This window comes from Cebus imitator, unplaced genomic scaffold (assembly GCF_001604975.1).
Source record: "Cebus imitator isolate Cc_AM_T3 unplaced genomic scaffold, Cebus_imitator-1.0 Scaffold149, whole genome shotgun sequence".
Taxonomy (NCBI): domain Eukaryota; kingdom Metazoa; phylum Chordata; class Mammalia; order Primates; family Cebidae; genus Cebus; species Cebus imitator.
In genome coordinates, this window is record NW_016107464.1 from 3,316,729 (window position 1) to 3,339,272 (window position 22,544).

Sequence of the window (22,544 nt, forward strand, 5' to 3'; positions counted from 1 at the left end):
CTGGGCAACAAGAGTGAAACTCCATCTTAAAAAAAGCAAAATAATAATAATAAATAAAATAATTAAAAAAAACAAAAAAGAAAATAAAAAAAGAAACTCCATCTTAAATAAATAATTAATTTAAAAAAAAAGAGGGAGACTGGTGATTTAAACCCAGAGACTAAAGCCTTAACCCCTGTAACTAATCTGCTTCTCACTAATAAATAATGAAGAGCAATAATATACTTCACATGAATGCGGTGCTTTGATTGCAACAGCCCAGAGTGCTATTACTTATCCCCATTTATCAAATGAGGAAACTAAGGGTCCACAGGGAAAGTGATTCAAAGTCATCTAGCCAATAAACAGCGACGCCAGAACTCAGCCTTGGGTTTACTTGCTTAAAGTCTAGATTTCCTCTGCCCAGAAACAGGGGCAGTGGTTGGTGACTTATTGTGACTGAGGCCAGGTCTCAAAGTTCCTAAGAATAAGAATTGGATGGATGCAGGGGATGTGCAACTTTTGTGCAAGTTTCACATTGACTTCTGGTCCCAGGATCCTAGGAATAGACCAGTCCATCAGCAGGGGCCTCTCCAGCTGTACGGCTGAATTGCCACTGAGGGCTGTGGGAATTCTTTCTTGGTTCATTAAAACCTACAGACCAATCTCAGACACACTTCCGTGGGCTATAACCAGCTGGAGGCAGGTGGAGCCACCTTTGACTCTTAAGTGTAGGAAATTACTAGAAATGGTGGTGACTGCCTGAGAAGCCCTTCATGGCTTCCCTTTGGGTCAGATCCAGCTCCTGGCTCCTACAAACCCAGAGGGAACCATGCCTTTCTTCTCACATTTCAGTTTGACCTTACATCTTCCTTAAGAGACACAGAAGCAGAAATAGTTAACTTCTCTTTTTCTTCACCAGAAAAAGCTCCTTAAAATAGATTTATGCAAATCCCATAACCTTTTCTGTATTAACGTGTAAGAAACAGAGGAAGAAAGAAGATCCCAGGTCACCTGGTGCTTTAAACAACAACCACCATGTATAACCAAGGCTCACCATGTTGCTGACAGAGCCCATGACATGCGTTTTGGTGTTCTGTGATTGCTCTAGGCTCAAAAGACCCAGATTCCACTTCTGGCTCCACCACTTCCTAGCAACATGACCTAGGGCTAGTTATTTCATCTCTCTAAGTTTCAGTTTCCTCACGCCTAGATAAGTTTGTGAACTCTAAGAGGCTATATGTATGTGAGATGTAGTTTTAACTTAAAAATTTCTGGGACAAAACAAAGCATTCTGCTGACCTACAATAGAATTATCCCTCTAAACCAATTGAAAGAATATTAGCAGTTACACCTAGTTTGATTTTCAGGGCTATGTGACCTGAAATAATTGGTCAACTGCAAGTGAAATCTCAGCCACAAACATTCCCCCAGGAAGCCTTCCTTCACCCTCTTCATCCTAGCCCAGCAGAGCTGCTGGTTCCTTCCCTTCTGCCCCCACAGCACCCATCCCTTCTTCTGGAGCTTCATCTCTGTTTTGCAAACTTCTCTTCATTATGTTCCCGCTTTAGACCTAGAAGCCCTTGAGAATGGGGATTGTGTCTTCCCTTTCTTGTGGGCTTGGCCTCTGACGCTAAAGTCTGCACAGCAGGGACTTAACAGACACTTTCTGAAGGGATTACCAAATGAGGAATGATTTCCTGGCAGGGAGGAAATCTGTCTTACTTTATCCAAAACCATGGAGGAGCAGAGTCCTCAGAGAACACCTGGTTAGTGCCCCTCCATCCATAAATGAGGAAACAGAGACTCAGGGAGGTGAGAGGAGTTTCGCATTTTACTGAGTGAGTTAATGACAGAGTAGGAACTAGAGGCCAGGCCTCTGCCCGATCCCCATCACTGTGTGAGTTCAAGTTCTCGTTTAAAGAAGGAGTAACAAAGTGTGGAAATGTCACACAATCTGAGGTGTGATTCTGCAGGATTGACTGTGGCAACCAGAAGTGTCAGAGACTTTCTGAATCATTGCCCACTTTCTTACAGTAGAATAACCTTCCCCTCAGCTAACCAGAGGTGTTTCCTATATCCCAAGTGGAGAAATAATACACCTTAAATAGACAGTGTCCTTTCACAATCTTTGAAGGGAAGACAAAGGACATTTCTGAACTCTTGAGAACTAGGAAGTATGGCTCCCACTTTCGGGTCACGGCCACTCTCAGACTTCACGTGCGAGTGCCGGAAACCCCACCGGGAGCCCTTGACAGTTCAGAGTACGTGAGATCGAAGCAAGAGAGAGAGAAAGTAAGTTTGAGAACTTTTGCCACATCTTCACTCAAGACTGCAAGTGCACAAAGAATTGTAGAAGGGCTGGTTGATAGAAGAAAAAAACACATTCAAAACTACTTACTGACTAATGATGCAGAAAATGTTATGAATAAGTATCCCTTTCTTGATTTATTACTTTAATTATCTGACATTCTATAGACCCCCATTAGTGGATTTTTTTTTTTGGGGCTTAGATTTCAATTTTCTGTCTCATGGTGAAAGCTATTTATCATAATAATCAGTAAAATTCAAAACCTTTTAGCAGTATTTATAAAATTCATTTACCAGGTTCAGCCCTTGGAGAATGACAAAGAAGGCGCATTAGTACGTGTGCTGAAGTGTTTTATGCAGAATTATCTGTCCATAAGAATGATTAAAAGTTCTTTAGAATATTTGGAGCCCATTAGATTTTTAAATTTTTTTAAAAAGTTCTTCTTACCTATGCTGTGACTGGAAGCTGGGACTGGTTGGTTGGGTGGCTGCTGTACTTTTGTCCGGATGATCCTGTGGGCAGTTGAAAAAAAAAAATGGCTATTTACCATCAGGAAGGAGAAGAGACCTCAACCAGCTATGCACAGATAACCAGAAACCAGAAAACTCATACCCAAGCTGGGCCATGGATGGAGCTGAGGCAAAGCGGCAGAGGTGGAGGGAGATTATAAACCCAGGCTGGGAATCAGGAGGGTGGAAGATTTATGGACTAGTCCCAACTTTGCTTCTATTTCCCTGGGTGTCTTAATGTAATTTGCGCCCCCTCTCTGGGATTCAAGTGCCTCTTCTGAAGAAAGAGGATGACATGTTAACATTACGAGTAGGCATCCCTTTCTTGGGTATAGCTTTAGCTCCATAAGAGACTCATTGAGTGACTTTAAGGAGTCCTTCCTTTCCCTAGACCTCAGCCTCCCATCTGTCAAATGAAGAAACTGAACCAGGTAACCCCTCTGTCCTCTGGCAGTGCTCACATGCTGGTTTCTCTGCCCTAGAGAACGTACAAGGAGGGATAACACCCCTTCCCCTAGGAAGTCAAGGGAGGGGATGTATGTGTTGTTCTGATACTAGGGAGAGTCAAAGCGCTGCCAGGAGACATCTGATTTGGCTATGCTAAAAGAAAGCCTACCTTGCACCAAACCTCATGGAAAAGATCCACAGAGCTAGAGCCAGGGGTATCCTTGACTGTCTTTTCAGAGACCTTGCTCATATTCTAATAGAAACTCCACTGTGACCTTGACCAGGTCCATTCCATTGTGGACCTCAGTACAATGATGGAGTTGGAACAGACTACTATTTGCTTATTTTAAGTAATCAAATCATTTTCAGAAGAGAAAAAAGATCTTATGGAAAAGCCCCATACTTAAAAGAGATAATCGCAGTACTGCCTTCCCTTGGCCGCCTGGCCGCTCTGACGTCCTTCTCCAGAACCTTAGGCTCTGGGGAGTTTGTAGACAATGCGTGTGCAAGACCACAAGCCCAGAGCATCTGAGAGCAGCAGAACAGGGCGGTGCCAAAAGCTCCTCGGGAACTACCAGGAAGTGACTTCCTTGGTATTTGGGAGAAGAGTGGGTCACAATAAAATGTCCAGCTTCTTTGGAAAAGTTATATTCCAGTTTCGAACTATTACCTTTTGAAAGGACATTTATTAGAGTTTTTCCTCATTATAAAAGTAATATGCATTCATTGTAGACTCTGTGGACAGCATGGGAAAACATAAAGAAGACATCTAAAAACCATATTTTGGTGTATTTCCTTTATACTAACATTCCTGTGCATACTTAGAAATATCCATTTTTCTCTGAACAAAGTCAGGATTATACCATGTATACAGTTTTTGTTGTTGTTGTTGTTGTTGTTTTGAGATGGAGTCTCTGTTGCCCAGGCTGGAATGCAGTGATGTGATTTCAGCTCACTGCAACCTTCGCCTCCCCGGTTCAAGTGATTCTCCTGCCTCAGCCTCCCGAGTAGCTGGGATTACAGGCACATGCCACCACGGCCAGCTAATTTTTGCATTTTTAGTAGAGACGGGGTTTCACCATGTTAGCTACGCTGGTCTCAAACTCCTGACCTCAAGCGGTCTGCCTGCCTTGACTTCCCAAAGTGCTGGGATTACAGGCGTGAGCCATGGTGCCCAGCCTCCATGTATACGGTTTTGCATCCTACTCTTAAGCATTCTATGAGAAGCTTTTTCACATTCCAGAGCATTAATATCTGAAAGTTCATTCTGAGGCTGCACTGGGTCTCCAGCTTATACAAATGAAGGACAGAAGTAGCAGGTGGGTGACTCCCCTTAAATCTAATGGGCCGTAGCTTCTGCCTTCTCTGATCTTACAGCTTGGTGCTGGGCACCAAGGGCACTCCATGTCCTCAGCTGATAGCCTGAAGGGACTTTTCTGTTCACCCTACAGTCTCACCAGACACACAGGCTGTATGGAGCCTGACTAGTTGAACTCAGCAAGGGGCCTCTTGCCCTTTTCTAATCAGTCAGCTTAAGTGTTCCGTCAAATACATTCAGATTGTTTGTTTTCCCTAATATTCAATCCACTTATTTTCACTAAGCAAACTCAAAGCATATTGGACAAGGATCTGGGAGTGAGGTAGTCTTTTTGGTCACCTGGAATTAAGCTGGCATCTGATCTAATGTTTATATTTTTGTGTATGTCACCTTCTCTGTGTATATGTGTCTACAGAGAGATTTCTGGATATGTCAATATATGGATATAACAGACATAAATATAGTTATATATAAATACATGGCAAGAAAATCACTATAGTTCAGCTTAAAATCCTTACTTTTCAAATCATTATCTGGCCATTAAATTTGTACATAAGCAAAGCAAAGAAACTTATGTTTTCCTCATTTTCTTTTAAAATAGTTGTAAATATCACTGGGAAAGCACTATCGATTGTTAGAAATCATTAAGAGGCAACAGCAGCACCGTGTACAGGCTCTGGAACTAGACTTCCAGAGTTTGAATCCCATCCCTCTTGCAACTTGCCAGCTACATGACCTTGGGTAAATTACTTAACCTCTATGCCTCAGTCTCTTCATCTGCAAATGGGACTAAGAATCATTCCTATCCTGTAGGGTTACTATTAGGATTAAATTAATTAAGTACTTAAAACAGTGGCTGCTACATAGTAGTGCTCCACAAATGTAAGATGTTATTTTCAGTGGTGTCTTCATAAAGATTAATGACTAGCTTCAATCCTAAAATGTTCATATTTTTCACATTTGCTTTAAAAAGCACAAGGTGAGGATGGGTGGAGGGGTGGTGAAGATGCTCAATGGGTACAAAAAAAATTAGAAAGACTGAATAAGACCTAGTATTTGATAGCACAATGAGGGGACTACAGTTAGCAATAATTTAACTATGCATTTAAAAATAACTAAAGAGTGTAATTGGGTTGTTTGTAAGACAAAGGATAAATGTTTGAGGGGATGAATACCCCATTTTCCATGGTGTGATTCCTACTCATTGCATACCTGTACCAAAATATCTCATGGACCATATATATATATATATATATATATATGTATGTATATATATACACACACACACTATGTGCCCACAAAAATTAAAAATAAAATAATAATAAAACACAGGTGATCCCCTTGGAAGCTGGGGAGGGAAGGTAGCCATTCTCACACTCTGTTTTAAGGCTGCAGTAGGGCTGTCCTTTATGGGGGATCTCAGAGTTAAAGGGAAGCTTCTGAAGCCATCCCCAGGGGTGAGAGATTTTGCTCATCTGCCTTTAGCAGTCACCAAGTAAAAACAGAGAGCATCAGCTTCCACTGAGAAGAAACTGTAGTGGGAAGAACAAGGCTATAATTGAATCATAGCAACTCTAAACAAATTTAAAATGTAAAAAATGACAGGCTGTCAAGACTCATCCAATAAGAGCACACTCAGGACCTTTTCTAAGCCAGAGATGGTTGGACTGAGTTGGCAGTCACACCAAACTGCACGTCCTTTAACCTGCTGCGTGTGAGCAGGACCCTAGCTGCCGTACTGCAGAGCACACTAGATAGTCCAACAGAGGAGGGAGCTCACATCAAACTCTTCCTATGGATGAGAAAACTAAAGCCCAAGATGTTCAAATGACTTGCCCAGGGTTGTACAGCGAGTCAGCCCAGGCTTCCAGCTCCCATGTCCAAGCACTTTACTTTGAGCCACATTCAAAGGAAGCTCAGTCCCTCTGTTAAATACTTCCTATGTGAGGCATAAAGGCTATTTGGATTAAAAATCCACTTAGGATCTGAGGTTTAAAACTCTGAGGGACTTTGTGGCATTTAAGGATCCCATAGAAACATCACTCTTCCTTCTTTGAAAGGCTAGGCTTCTTACCATCATCCCACGCCCCCCACCCCACCACCCCACCACCAGTCCTCACAAAATTACAGTGAAAAAGAAAATAATGGTGCCTTGAAAAAGGAAACAGGGGGATAAGGCTGAAGAAACACCTGCATCTATGGCACTGATCAAACTGCCATCAGTACAGTAAGAAGCTTGGACCATCAGCTGTGCCAAGAATCCAAAAGCCAGGGATCCAACTGTGCCAAGCTGGGAGGGGGCCCACAGGTGGCACCCAGGCCTGTGACTGTTGTGGAGAAGAAAGAGGACATGGATAGAGGTTGATGTGAGTGGATCGCTTGAGTCTAGGAGTTCAAGACCAGCCTGGGCAACATGATGAAATGCCATTTCTACAAAAAACTAGCCAGGCATGGTGATGGCATCTGTAGTCCTAGCTACTTGGAAAGCTGAGGTAGGAAGATCACCCAAGTCTGGGAGATCAAGGCTGCAGTGAGCTGTGATCATGCCTCTGCATTCCAGCCTGGGTGACAGAGTGAGACCCTGTCCCAAAAAAAAACAAAAACAAAAACAAAAAAAGAAAGAGGGAATTGATAAACAATCTCAGAAGGCCTGCCATCAAAATTAGAATTAAGAGTAGAGCTAACAAAACATCTTCCCCAGGTCACCTCCAGGTCTGGACAAGTTTTGCTTACCCTGCAGAGTATGTTTGTTTTTATTTGAATTAGTTTCTAATATTTTTAAGTTGGGAGATTTTTCATAAACATCTGATTTCTAGTTTCTCTTGAAAAATCAGAACACCCAGCAATACTGGCCCCACATCTCACAAGACCCAACCAGTTGGTGCTAAATAGAGCTGCCCCCTAAACTGGGAGTGCCACCTGTAGTCCCCACCCCTTGGCCACCGTGCTGGAATAGAAGGAAGATCCACCCACTGTTTGGGTCAGCTTTGGGATGGCCACCTCCAGCGGACACTCAGACTGGATTCCAACAATCCCTCATGCAGGTTGTGCAGGCTCCCAGCACATGTTTGTCCATAAGATGTCAAATGAACAATGTGATTTGTGTCCCAGGAAATCCTCCACAAGCCTAACAGAACTAGTTCAGTGTTGCTTCACCCTTTGTCAGTCATGGTTTCCTAGGTTGGTCCCCTGGAAGGAAGCAGAAAGGCACACACTCCTAGGGGTGGACAGTGGAGACGCCCTTATGGCTACTAGACTAGCCACACATCCAGCCAGCACTCCCTCCCCAGCTGTTTAAAATCGGGAAGAGTGAAGAGTTGCCTCGATGGGAGGCAGGGGCTGGGAAAGCGGTGGACCCTCTTACACAGTGTCATTTGCCAGGCAGGCATTTAGAAGTTGCATTCATTTGAATGCAGTGGGAGCTTTGCCTTCATCTGAAAAATAAAACCGTGTGGTGGGATGGCTCTGGCTTTGGGGGATTGGGGGTGGGGAAGGCAGCAGCAACAGATTGTCCTACACTTAGTGAGCTGTCACTGAAGAGTGCAGGGAGGAGCCGGAGAGTACTCGCAAACAGGAGCCCCCAGAGAGGAGCACTGGAGAGGGCTAAGGAGGAGAGAGGGCAGGCAGCCAGGTAGCAGAACAGGCAGCCTGCGAGGATCTGAAATGGAGAAGGAAAGACTTTTCCTCCTCCTTGTCTCTCGTCTCACAGATCCTCAGTTCTGTCACTTGCAGAGTCCGACAGTGCAGTGGTAGAAAGAAACTAGCCCTCCTCTTATCATTGGGAGACCTGGGTTCTACCCCCATGTCTATCTCCAAGTCACTGTTCCTCTGTACTCCCCATCTGGGCCTCTGCTGCTACACCTGCCACAGGTTACAGTCAAGCCTTAAAGACTATAGGAGACCACAGACGTGAAAGCACCTTAGAGGCATGGCCTGCCTGGCCACGGCTTTGGACTGAACACCCAGGATGCCCCTGAGGCTAGCCATGGCCCTGAAGCCAGCAGTTAGAACCTCCCCACAGCACGGCTCCAGGCAGAAAGCATCAGTGGGTCCGTGATCTGCCTCGGCCACACATCGCATGCCCCTTCCCAGCCTTTGCCACATCTATAACCACTGCTCTATTTGCCGCGAACATTTCTTTCACATCACTTCATTTTTTACTTAAATAAATTTATTGTATAAGGCGATTGTAGTTTCCTACTGTAAGTGGGTAGGTGGGAGTGTTGGGGGGAGCTCACAAAGTTCACAAACTCACTAGTTTGGTGTGCTACTTCTATTTTTCTAAAATACATTAAAATAAATGTATTACAAAACAGTGTGCATCCTTGCATTGTAAAGGACATAAACCGATGCTCTGTAAAAAAGTTACGCTTGTCCTGCAAGGCATTTTTAATTGAAATTAGTTGCCTCCATTAAGAAATATAAAGATTAGGCCAGGCGCGGTGGCTCACGCCTGTAATCCCAGCACTTTGGGAGGCCGAGGCGGGTGGATCACGAGGTCAAGAGATCGAGACCATCCTGGTCAACATGGTGAAACCCCGTCTCTACTAAAAATACAAAAAATTAGCTGGGCATGGTGGTGCGTGCCTGTAATCCCAGCTACTCAGGAGGCTGAGGCAGGAGAATTGCTTGAACCCAGGAGGCGGAGGTTGCGGTGAGCCGAGATCGTGCCATTGCACTCCAGCCTGGGTAACATAAGTGAAACTCCGTCTCAAAAAAAAAAAAAAAAAAGAAATATAAAGATTAAGCTAGGCGCAGTGGCTCACACCTGTAATTCCAGCACTTTGGGAAGCTGAGGTAGAAGGATTGCTTGAGCCCAGGAGTTTGAGACCAGCCTGGGCAACACAGGGAGACCCCATCTTTACCAAAAAAATTTTTTTAATTTAAATATATAGATTTCACATACAGAAATACACATACATACATCTACACAAGCCCCAGCTTCTGCCTTCTCTTGAAGAATGCAAAAAAAAAAAAAAAAAAAAAACTGGCAAACACTGGACCCATGTTCCTGGCAGCATTCAGCTGGAGCTGAGAAGCGCTGCCCCTTTAATAGGACTTGTGCTGTCTAGCTTGCCAGGGACCCAACCTCTCCCCATCGTCTGATGCCTGGCCTGCTTTCCTCATTATCTTATCTGCCTGGCCCCAGGTAAGGCGTTAGATTTTGTGACCCTCACGGACGACCTTGAACTATCTTGCAAACCGCCAGTTATATGTGTACACTGTGTTGGGAAACCTGTGGACCCCCAAAGCCTGACCAGGGGCTTGGCGGATGTTTCTCTGCAGAGCAGACCAGCTGCCTGTCATGTTGTTTTGCATCATGGAAATCCTGCAAGGAGCCAGAAGTAAGGAGCTAATAAAACACACTGGAGCCTCTTATCATCCAGAAAAAGAACAGGAGTTATCCCCTCCTCCCTAAAACCCACCACCATCATTGCTACCTCCTCAGCAATTGTGTCCAGGTGCTTCAGGCTTCTAAGCGCATGTCAGAACCCCACCCTAGAAAAACAGCCCCTCTAGAACAGACCAAGAAACTGTGTGCCTGATTCTCCTCTATCTCCCCTGCACCGTGCATGATGTCAAGGCCTCAGTAAAGGTTTGCCAAGAGAAGAAAAACAGGCTAACCATTTATGAAATAGCAGGACTCAAAATGTGAACACATGCACTCCACAGCGATCTGTGCATTTGGGTCATCACAGAAGGAATGACTATCAGGACAAGAGGCTCTTATTCTAGTCTGACCTCCTCTTTCTGGCAGGAGTAAGGGTCCCCTATGCCCACACAAGCTCTGCACTGATGATAGTAGGGTATGAACTGGAGAAACGGAAACTGTCCAAGTTTTCAGGCTGCTGCCTTTTCTTCTTTCTGAAGAATTTAGAGAACCATCATTTCTGTTCATCTCTGAACTTCATCCTTGACTCTGTGTTTAAATGGAGTTGAGACTGCATCATCTACAACAGAAAACTTTCTTCCATACATTTATTTTTAAAGCTCTGAGAGTGCCCTTCCATGTATCTTGGATCAGACTGTAAAGGAAAGGGAACTGCGTGGCTCCCAGGAAGTTCCTGTGCATGACACGCAGCGTGTTTCTCTGGTTCTTTCTTTCCATGTGTGAGACTCCACATGTGAGTTGGGGAGAGGGCAGCTCCATAGCTCCAGAGCATCTTAGGAACCTGAACAACACCCCTGGAGTTGAAGACACACATCAGAACTACCGGGGTTCCGTGCTCTCAGAGAGAGGAAGAGCCTTGTTCCCCATACTCACTGTCAAGATCCCACTTTGAGTTTGTGGCAGAGCAGGAACAAGGAGCCAAGTCTCCCAACTCCAAGACAGGGCTGTGTTCCCCACACTCACTGATTCAAGCTCTGCCTAAACTGGAGGCAAGATTTTCTTCCTGGGAAGCTCTGAGATGAGCCAGCGCTAAGACCTTGAGCCTAGGCTTGCAAGGACAGTGACATATGTGATTGCCTAGTCAGGACAATTCACTGCAAAGTGTTCCACACATATAGGTGGGTGGTGAAGGGAGGGATGGAAATCACTCGGGGCTCAGAAGAACCTCGGGCAACCAGGGTATTGGCATGTTCCCCTCTCCTGGGCCTAGGACTCCTACCCACTTTGGAAAGAAGAGAAGAATAACAGAGACCCAGCAGGCCCCAGCAGCATCCCACTGGTTCAGTAACCCCTAAGGGGCCTTGGTGAAAAAAGAGACCAGATCTTCAGGAGATGCACATGCAGAGTCTCCAGGACGCCCTGCCATCCCCCCAAATCCCCAACCCCTACAGGCACGAGCCGCTCACCTGTTGATGGAACTGACACTAGGCACGGTGTCATTGTCACACACACGCTCTGCCAGCAGCCGGTCCCTGATCTCCCAGGCAAACATTGTGGGATTTTGGCGTTTATACTCAGCAATTTTTTCCACCACCTTGGGTGTGGCGACCTTTGGTTTGGATCCTCCAATTACGCCAGGCTTGATGCTTCCCGTCTCATAATACCTAGGACCCAAAGAGAAAGAAGCTTAGCCATGAGGAACCAGTAAAGTGGATGTTGGCAACAAAATAACTTGCTGCTCTGTCCAGGAAACGTCCGGATCTGCATGTTTCAATACAGTAGCCACCAGCCAGATGCAGCTTTTGAACATTTGAAATACGGGTAGTCTGAATCAAGATGTGCTGTAAATATAAAATACACACTGGATTTTTAAAACATAGTACCAAAAAAATGTAAACTATCTCAATAATTTTGTTATTAGTTATATGCTGAAATAATCATTTTTATATATTGAGCTAAATAAAATATGTAATTAAAATTTAGTACCTCTTCTTTTTTTTACTTAACATGCTACTAGAAAATGTTAAACTGCGTACACAGCTCTGGTATTTCTATTGGACAACACTGGCTATGCATTAACAAAATTCTTTCACATTCATCTACCCTTTTATAATTTACAGAAAACTTTCAAGTCAGTTTTCCCATTTTATCTCTAACAGTTCTAAAGCACACAAATTGTTTTGAATTAATGATTGAGTGAATGAACAAATAAATGAATAAGTTCTGATCTACAGGTATAAAGCAGAGATTCATCAAGGTTAAACAGCCTTCCTAGGGTCACACAAGACCAAATGGCCACGCCAGGACTGTGACCGGCCTCTGGAACTAAAATTTCCCCAGTAAGGTAGCTTACACCTTTGACAGCTCTCCCAAGCCCTAGCAGAATTCTCCAGCATTGTGCAAAACTGTCCCCTGAAATGCAACTTATTTTTCCATAAGAGAAAAATCATAATCCTGGTGTAAAATTAAAAGGAATATTGAATTGCAGAATTATCTGAAAATATGTGTTGTAAGTTAAAACCCAAGCAATCAGAAAAACCAACCACAAGTCACAGCAGCTCTTCCAGGGACCTCCCCCGAGGTAAATGGCTGTTTCTAAGGACATTTCCATGCTATCAGCATTTGCTCATTAAGGAAAATAGGATGTCAGGGTTTTACAGTAAAACCGAGACCAAGAAGAAGAGTGCCATGAAAGATCATTTCAAGGGGGAAAAAAATGACATGATTCCTTTTCTGAATCTGAGCCATCACTGGATCGGTGTCTCTCTCAATGTTTACAGAATTCTAGAGTTCCTTTTCCAAGGAAATTATCTTGCAGTTGAATATTTAAAAAAAAAAAAGACATTTTAAAAATGACTAGTAATTTTTAAACCTAACAAGAGTTGATGATACGCAAAGGAACGAGGGGATTCTGAGATGATAGAAAATGTTACCGAGGACGGCTGATCACATTTATAGAGATGCTGAAATTCCTAGCCTGGAATTTCAGGCTAAGTTTGGGTAAGGTCAAGTTAGTGAATATTCTAAAAGAGATGAAATAATTTGGAAGAAGTGATGTGAAAGTGAAATGTCTGTTTTTCATTGAAAAGAGTGAGCCATTTACAAATTTTGACCATAAAGCAAAAACTCAACCTATCTTACCTCTTTCTAAAAAGCTGCTTTCAGTAATTTTTCTGTAATTGCTAAAAAATTATTACTCACAAACAACTTTTTAACAACATCCAAAAAAAACCCCAGAAGTCTAGAAAAGCACCCTAAATCAAGGCACATAGCAATCTCTTCAGCCTCCTATCAATTTTATAATGTAAAGTCAATTTTTACTATAATACAACTCATTGTAATTCAGCCACAGCACCCTAAAGTTTACAGAGCTCTTCCTGGAACTATCTTGATCCTCACACTAACCCGGCAAGGCCACAGGGCTTTATAGAACGGAACATAAATGGTCAGAAGACTAAGTGACTTGCCTAACTCCCTTCTGTAGTTAGGGGCAGCCCCAGCTTTCAAACCTGACTCTAAATTCAGTGCTCTTCCTGCTACAGCAAACTGTTGCTTTGCTTATAAACATTTTAGATAATAATAATGATCCCTTGCAATTGCAGAGAACTTTACTATTTACCAGGCCAGGCATTTTCACATACATTTTTCATTCATTCACTCACTCAACCAATAGTTATCAAGTGTCTGTTAGGGCACATAGAATCTCAGGGAAGGGGTTACAGACATTTAGACAACCCTGTCCTGGATACGCAAAATATGTTAGTTGAATGGGACCACAACATTCACACAGCAACTCTGAGAGGGTGGCAGGCTGAAGGCCTCCCCAACTCAGCCCCCATTTACATGGCCGGTGGATGGCAGCACACAGGGCTACCTGCCCATCCCACCTGAGCAGTGCCAACTGTGGGAGACTGCGATCTTGACGTGAGAGGTCTCTCTTTCTTTTGACTGACACATGGGCCAGGCACTTAGAAGGCAAACCTGTCACTCCCGAAACCCCAACTCGAAACTGTGTCAAGTGAGGATTCAGACTTAATAACTCTCCTTTCATCTCAGCAAAACAGCCATGCAGCCCCTTGGCTTACAGACAAAAGACGAACGGCAGCCACCAACACACAATGTCCTTCGGTGCAAAGAGCATTAGTTTAGCAGTCAAGAGGTGTAGGTGCTAGTCAGTGGCTCTGACGCTAACTCGCTGTGTGATCTTGGCCAACTTAGCCTCTCTAGGGCTCGGTTTTCCCATTTATACAATAGGGGAAGAATGTTTACCCTGCTTGCTTTGTGAGGCTGTTTTGAAGGCAGAAATACAGACAGTTGAGAATAAGCTTTGCAAAACATAAAATAAAGAGCACGTGACGAGGATTAAAATCCCCCCCGTGTTTCTTATTACTGTGTAACATACCACCCGATTCCAATGACCTGCACCTCCCAACCAGGCTCCAGTGAAAAAAGACAGCAGCCCACTCCTGGGTGGATTTAACTCGGCCTCAGATGCCACCGAGCTGTGCCTCTCAAGCGCCTCCGAAGCCTTAAGCTCTGTAGACTGAATGCCCACACTCCTGGCAGACTGCCCACCTTCCTGAGATGACGGGGGTCCTGGTGTGCCCCAGGGACTTTGCCTGCCTTGCCACACACTCTGAAAACCACAGCCACCACACATCACACTCTCCCTACAATCTGTCACTTCTCTTGTGCCCATCAAATTCTTCAGTGATAAAAAAAAAAAAAAAAAAAAAAAAAAAACTGTGGATTGAACAGCCCCAGTTCAGAAATTCCCAGTTACACTGTTTTAGGGCTGAACTTGTTTCTTAAAAGGCAGTCCTAATTAGAGTGACATTTTGTCCACTGTGGTTCTTAGTTATGAAAATAATGAGCTATGAAATTCCAATTTATTGTTGACAACTTAAACGGCCAGGCACCGGAGCGGCGCGTAACTTCCGAGTGCCACTCTACCTAGTGACAAATCTATTCCGGGCTGCGTCAGGCTGCCGGCTGGGCTTGGAAGGGTCCCTGTCCCCCTCAATCTCCATGGGATATTTGGAGGCTCCAGAGTACCAGAACATGAGGACCCTGTGTTTGGATGTTCCCTCTGAAAAAGGCTCAGGATCTTGCCCTGAGATTTCAAACAGCAAGCAAAATGTCGGCTCAGCAAAGATGTCTCAGCAAAAACAAAGGAAGGGCCTTCTTTCTGTCTCCCTCTCTCTCAGTACAATGAAGAGGCTCCACAAAAAGACATCTAGGAGCCTTTTGGCTCTAGAAGTCTGATGCTGAGATAGTCTAAAATATTGTGCTCTCTCTCTTTCTCCTGTCTTGTCACTTACTTCTCTCTTTCTATTTCTCTGCCTTTTAAAAATCACTTTTTTCTGTCTTCTTTTTCTCTCTTTGTTTTCTCTGTCTCTCTGTCTTCTACTTTTCTTCTCTCACTCTCATCCTTCTGCCTAAAACAACCACCTAACAAGAACACTGTGCTAATGTCCCGCAATTGTCCCCTGACTCTGGGGTTCATTTGCTTTCTAAATGCTAAACAGGAGTGAAGCCCACAACCCCCACAGCTCAGGTAATCTGCCCTGGGCTGGAGGATGAGGAATGAAGCCCGGGGCCAAGGTCCCCAAAGGAGCTGCCAGACCCCTGGTCCTGAAACTTCTCCCCTTGGCCTCAAGCAAGCAGCCTCCCCAAGGTTATTAGAAGCTGTTGCTCCTTCCATCTAAGAGAATTGCTTGAATTCCAGCAGATGAAAGGGAAGGAGCCAGCAGAAAGTCACAATGTCACTGACATACTTCAAAATATTTATTTCCTTTTCAGGCATCTGTGCTCATACCATAATGCAAGCTACAGGACAAAGGCTGTTTTCTGACCTGGGGAAAGAAATAGTGAGAAAGCAACGAGCAGCTAAACCCGAGAAAGCTCTTGCCTGCCAGGGCAGACCTAAAACAAGATCACGTGCCCAGAAACAAACCTGTGGCTTTATTTTGGGGGTATGGTGAGACTCGGATGGTCAAGGGGTCCTTTAGGTATCATTGCAACCCAAATACTGCCTGGCTACATAAGCCTGTGTCAGTCTCTTTGCCTTTCTAGGTTTGTTTTCTCATCTTAAAACATGCTTCATTGGATCATGCAGAGGCTCCTAAGAAAATAAACGGAAGCACTAAAAGGCTGCATAGCCCTATGGGAGAAGCCTCATTGTTAGTATTTTGCTTGCAGCAAATTGCTGGGTCAAGTAGCAACTTTCAAATGTCACATTTGAGAGTTAGTGTTTGGGTGGTTGTTGTTTTTCTTCTCCTCTCTAATTTAATATATACTTTGGATGCTTGTCACCACGAAGAAAATAAAAACACAGAGAAGGAAAATACTATGGCCCAACATAACAAGGTTGACAATAATCCAAAACTGGAAATGACGGTTGACTTTTAAAAGTGGAATATGCTTTTGAAAACATTAAAGTAAAACACTGAACTCTGGTTATGTGATATTAAGGATTTTCCAACCAGTCCTGCTCAGAGACCTGGGCTCACCTAGGATAGCAATGGAAATTCCCAAATTTAGAACAATTCACTAGGATTTCAGAAAACATGTCATCCCTTCTGACGAAGCCACCCTATTCACATGTCTCTAGAGACAGGGGTTTCCCAGGGCTACTTGGAATTGGGGCTTTGCAAACTCTAAAGTGCTCTGAGTTTGAAACAAAATGCCACCATGGTTCTCACTATGACACTGTCATATTGGACAGCTGCTGGGTCGTATTTTAGGTTTTCATTTGAAAGATCAAGGGAAGTCTCAACCTCCTGCCTTTACCTGCCAAGAATTTTGCTGACACAACCATGGCTGACCCGAAGCTGCCTGGAGATGTCGCAGGGCCTGACACCTTGATGAGCAAGTTCCACTATCCTCTGGCGGACTACATCCGGGAGTGGCCGTCCATTCACAAAAACCCCCCCAAGCTGATTCACTCCTCCATGTCCTGAAACAGATCAGAAACAAAAGGAAAGGGAAAGGGTGATTAGAACCAGTCACATAGGAGAAGCACTGCTGTGAGGACCCAGAGCCCCTCTGATCACAAATGGCCGGCAGGCTGGATGACTTGGGCCTGGAGTTCAATCGTGCAAACTACGCAAGGTCCCCAGATTGCTTTTTGAAATTAATCTTAGCCTTTGTCCATCCACAGCCAGTCTATTGAGCTATTGACAGCAAACATCCCCATACTATTATTAACATTTTCTCCATAATTTTTCTAAACAATGAAATGTGTGAAGACCTCAATGTAAATGAAATGGGCACAACTTATTATGTGATGCTGAGGTCTAAGGAAGATTCTGGGGAGAAAATATGCTTTAAAATACATCACATTTAAAAGGGAAAAAATTGTTTTCTTTTAACAAATGTTTTTAAAAAGTGAAAAGAACAACTTCAATAAATGTATATCTCAGGGAAAAAAATTTTTTAATCTGCAATCTAATTCAAGGACTAAGGAAATTTTAAAAAATTTTAACAGCACCTGCAGAGCACTGAGCAAAGAAACAACCATCGCCTTGTTAAAAACCCTCCCTTTAAGAAGGTGAGGCTGACATGCAGACTTGACCACCGTACCTTCTCAAAGTACACAAAAGAAATGGGTCATAGCATCTTCTACACACAGCACATTCCACTCCACTGCATTGGAGATTTGTTATAAAGCAGTTTCCCTGGAATTTTTACAGTGTTTTGCAATAGGCAAACAGCTTTACTTTGGTTCCAGGGGAAATAAAGAAACCTAAGAAAGCCTCTGGGTCCCAGGTTTTACAAGGGTCCTGGGACAGATTTTAAGTAAAAGAAGTCCGAGAACGTGCCTCATCCACCCTTCTCTTACATCAAGGTCCATCTGGAGAGACATAGGACCCAAGTAAATGAAGAATCAAATCAATAAACACAGAGTGATCCAATGCAGCAACATCATTGACCTTATAGCTGTTAATTAGTCACTCACTGACGTTGCTAAAGACTGGAGCCCAAAGCCAAGTCAAAGCGTTTCTTGATGCTGCTGGCAGCTCAGAGGCAAAGGAAGGGGAAACTCCTTCTAAACGGGGACTAGGCTAGGACTGGGCTGTACAAGGGAAAGACCTCAAAGGTCACACACACATATACACTCCAACTCCAAAACATGAAATACCGCCTCATCTCAGCAATTCCTCTCCAGTACTCAACTACTACCCAGGTTCATGAACCACGACTGAAATAAAGGGAGCAAAACCTCGCATAATATAAGCTATTTCCTAAAAACTGTCCAAGCAGTCCACTGAAGTTTCCCATGAATATTTCCCAAAATGTCCAACCTCAGGCTTATTTTAAGAAAAAAACACAATTTTATAGAAAACTGCAGTACTTAGTTCCAGTTCTAAGCTGGATTTCTGATTTTCAAAATGATCTTTATTCAGTTTTGATTGTTCTAAAACACTCCAGACATAAGGAAAAGGAAAACCATTCCAAATAGGATTTTGCGGTTAGAAACATAATTGCGTAGTTTTTCTAAAACAGAAAGACTGCAGCCACCCTGGTCAAAAACCTCAGAAGGCTTTGTTCTGGGGCTGGGAACACCTATTAAAAAGGGTTGTACAGATCTTTCAAGAGCAGGCTGGATTTAAGTAAAATTTTAAAAATTCAAAATTAGTATGAGTTCATCTGGGAAAACAAAGGGCAGGCGAAAGAAGCTGAAACACCCAGCACCCTTTTGATATGACCTGGGAGTCCAGGTATTATGGTTCATCTGCAATAGTCTGTTCCCTACATAACTGACAATTGAGACTTTCTGCCCAAGACACAGTAGCAACCTTCAGAGGACTTAAATTCCAAAGCAGTCCTGCAGGACACGTGTGAGCACTAGGGGCTATTTTGTATCAAGGGAAAAACCCTAAAGGTCTCCTAGAGCCTGGTTTCTCAAGGTGAGAGCAGGTCCCTAAACCCTCTACCCTTGACCACATAGGCTGAGCTACTAACGCTCTTTCACAGTCTTATCTATAGGTCCACAGCTGACACCAGACTTGGGATGACCTGGGAGCCTCTTCCCTTCCTCAGCTTCCTTGAAAGGTCCCCAAGCCCCATTGGCCTTCTTCACCATCAGTCTTACCCAATGGAGCTCTTAGAGGGTGGTGATGAGGTTTACAACTATGGTGTGAGGAAGACCAATTACCCTGGTTTGGAAAGAAGTGAAGTCCAAAGTCTGAATGAGGCGAGGCAGGACAGAGAAAGAAAAGAGGGAAAAAGAGGTGTGTTGACAGAAGTGCAAAAAGTGGGAACTAGATGAGATAGACAGCCAGATGAGAGAGGCTGGAAAGGAAGCAGGAGGTTAGGCAGGCAGAGGAGAGGGAAAATGAATGGAGAAGCTAGAACAGGCCGAGAAAAGAAAGATGAAGGTGGCACACCACAGGAGGCAACAAGAAGAGAAAATGGAGGAAGCCCAGGAAGGGGCTTCTGGAGGACAGGGGACTTCTGTGGACAGGATGCCGTTGTTTTCTAGGGCCCCAGCTCTGGTCCTGCATCTTCTTGGAAAACTCAAGTCCCAGCCTGTACTTCCTATGGACTCCAATTAGCTGAGGACTCATTCCATGAAAGGGGAACTGACACAAAGACAGAGGCAAGCAAATCAGGTGAAGACCAGGAAACAGACCCACAGATACAAGAAAAAGACCAGCCAGGACAGGTCAGACTCGGCAGGGTTTGGAGGGGATGAGGAGAGAAAGACTAAATTGCAGATGCCCCTGAGGCCTTTGTGGCTCTTATCTGGAAAGGGGTGGCCTCCACAGATGCTCCTCAGGCCCTGATAAAGATATGCTACCCATCACAGGCCCTCCCAATACCTCCAAAGACCATGGCTGAGCATGAGATTTTGGGGAAAGGGTCCTTGCTGACTCAGGCACAGACCGAGCTCCAGGACCCCAACAGGATCACTAACATTTTTCCTAGATGCACCAGAAAGAATGAAGGGGTACACAGACAGGCAAACAGGGGCACAGGGAAAGGGCAGGGAAGAAGTCTTCCTAGTAGACTCTCCAATGCACAGACAGGTATTGACACATGTGGACAGTCAGGCAGTAGACATAGATATGGTTAGAGTAGTCAGAGAGAGAGCTTTGCATGTGTGTATACCCACTGCCCTTTCCCTGGAATCTGGGTCCCTCCCTCTCCCCTTCTGTGAACCCTCATTTTTATGCCTTTGTCAGACAGTCAGGGAGACCCAAGAACCAGCTCTAGCCTGGACAATATGAACTTCCTGAGTCAGTCCTTTTGTCTCTCTGACCTCAATATCATATTCTGTAAAATGGGTGAAGATGAAGGTTTAGGTAACCCTCAGGTAGGACACTGGCTATAAGTGTTTTACAACTGGTAATGATACCTAGAGAAACAGCTTAGGAAGGGAGAAGGAGGTTAGTGTGCTGATGAAAATGATGAGCCTGGAATAGCAGGTGGGGGCTCCTCAGAACTCAGAAGCCCATTTCCTAGTAGTGCCTGCCCCTCACCAAAGAAGCTGTCCTGCTCTGAAGCAGTGGTGGGGGTTGGGGTGGGGAGAGATAACAGGGAGAAGAAATTGACTGGGCCAAGAGGAAGACGAGGAGCTGGGATTGATCTGACCTTCTACTACCTCAGCTACCTCCCAGGATCTACTGTGACCCCCCCCATTCCCCATTGCTAGCAAGTTGGGGCCCCAGAGGAGGCCTACATTGTGCAAGAAAATAGCTTTGGGCCTCAGAACCAGAGTGCTTCCAGAGAAGCCAAGGGCTTGCACCGGCTTTGGAAGCTAGGCTGGCTGGGGCCCAGCCCCCACTGCTGCCAGGGAGATTGAAAATGGGAGGGAGCACTTCCCATGGAGGGGGCAGATTGAAGACCCAGACGAGGAGGTACAGACATTAGCGGTTGGCTAACCCGCACCTGAAAGCAGCTGCCTTCTCCACGCTGGTGCTCAGCCGAGAGACCACCACCGGATCTCATGCTATCTCCCCAAGGGCCAGGGCACAACCTCTGGGCCATGAGCTCTGGGCAGAAGGACACAGTGAGGGCCTGTGGATTTCTGCAGGTGAGGAGAGAAGCGCAGGGGCTGGTCCTCCCTATCTGTCCCCACAGTTGCTCCTTGGCTGAGCCAAGGGCTTGCCCACCTCTCAGAGCACTGCCCCAACTGGTTTGTTTTGGGGCTTACAGTGCAAGATCGGAGACTCCCCAGAGCCAAGCTGGAGTCCGAGCAGGAAAAGGCTGTGGAGGGCACTGGGGTCACCACGGACTGGAAACGGTTGGGCACAGGCCCCAAACCTTGAGGAATCATTTGGGCTGGGACCAGAACAGGCAGCTCAGCTGCACAGAGCTCCCGACCGATTTGGTGGATTACTGCAGACTCAGAAAATTGACACAAAGAGAAACTGACCTGCCTGCAGCCAGCGCAGGCTGCTGAAACAAGCTTTCCCCTACTTGCCAGGCCACTCAGCCCTCCGTGGCAGACAAGGACATGCTCGCTCCGGGAAGCTGGCCTTCTCTCCAGCCGGGTCTCTGCTGCCTTTGTTAAATAGGGGACCGCGGCTGGGAAAGCTGGATCCCAGACTGTTGGGGGAAGGGGGTGAACCGGGCATGGGGAGTGCTCCCAGCCCGGGAGCAACTCGCTGACCTGCAGCCCGCAGAGACCCCGAGCAGCACAGGAGCAGAGACTGCCAAAGCCTGGCACCTTCCTCCAGCCTGGCTCTGCAGCAAGCAGAAAGGAAACGCGATTCGTTCCACTTGGAATTTCCTTGAAATCTCCGAATCTAATCCGGCGGTTAACTCACCGTGAGAGGAGCGTTCATCTCACAGGAGGCTGTGCTAATGGGTGAATTGGCAGGATCCCCACGGGTCGGGCAGCCGGGCCGGCCCTGCCCTCGCCCGAAATGACCCTTCCCGTCTCCTACGCATGCTGCGTCTTTCAGAGGTGGGGGTGCCTGCGTGGTGACTAATTGGCTTCCTCTTTCTTTCTTTCTTTTTTCTTTTTCCTCTTTTTTTTAAAAGGGAGAAGCCACGGCGAACAGGCGTCCTGCAGAGAAGGACCCGATGGGGTCTTTAAGAGTCTCTGTATGAACTGGCCGCCTCCTAAGCAGTTGCTGAACTCAGAAACCGTTACTTCGTTGATTTTTCAAATCCCCCCCCCCCTCAACTCCAGGACGCCTTTGGAGCCCTAGACCCGGTGTTCTCGCTTAGTTCTCAACCTCTTCCTCCACACAAACAGACATGGGTCAGGGCCCTACTTTCCCTCCAAGCTCCAGTCTGGATCAGCCCCACTGCTGAAAAAGGCGCCATCCGGGTAGGGGTATGGGGCGCTGAGACTCAGACTGACCTCTCCCTACAACTTAGTGCCCTTCAACTGGCCTGGCCCGGAGCCCTCTACGGGTCCAAGCCAGGGTTCTCCGAAAGAGCTGAAATGCCGCCGGAGCCTTGAAAGGCTGCAGCTTGCTGCCCAAGCTAAGCGTTGCTGGAGGCGGGATTCCAGGACCAGGTGCTCCAGCCCCGGCGGCCAAGCACGTTGTTCCAGGTCCCCCGCCTGGGATCCCTGCACTTTGCAAAGTTGGCTGCGCGGCTGCAGAGGTCCGGGATCTTCCCGGCCTCAGTATCTCACCCACGGTCCGGCACCCCCAACCCGGTCCCGGCGGGAGAGTGAGAGAAGCG

The 22,544-nt window shown here is 45.6% G+C and overlaps 1 protein-coding gene across 4 annotated transcripts in view; it reads right to left on the minus strand.

The window, feature by feature from the left end:
• Nucleotides 1–22,544, minus strand: part of PAX5 (paired box 5) — a 196,863-nt gene that overhangs the window by 165,010 nt on the left and 9,309 nt on the right. For 2 of the 4 annotated variants that reach the window (XM_017543191.2, XM_017543192.2), the window contains exons 2-4: nucleotides 16,689–16,854; nucleotides 11,363–11,560; nucleotides 2,738–2,802 (exon numbers count right to left, since the gene is read on the minus strand). In XM_017543191.2, coding sequence (XP_017398680.1) covers nucleotides 2,738–2,802; nucleotides 11,363–11,560; nucleotides 16,689–16,854 — 429 coding nt within the window. Of the gene's footprint in view, nucleotides 1–2,737; nucleotides 2,803–11,362; nucleotides 11,561–16,688; nucleotides 16,855–21,673; nucleotides 22,510–22,544 lie in introns of those variants that run through there. The other 2 variants (XM_037743697.1, XM_017543193.2) reach the window with 2 other exon arrangements.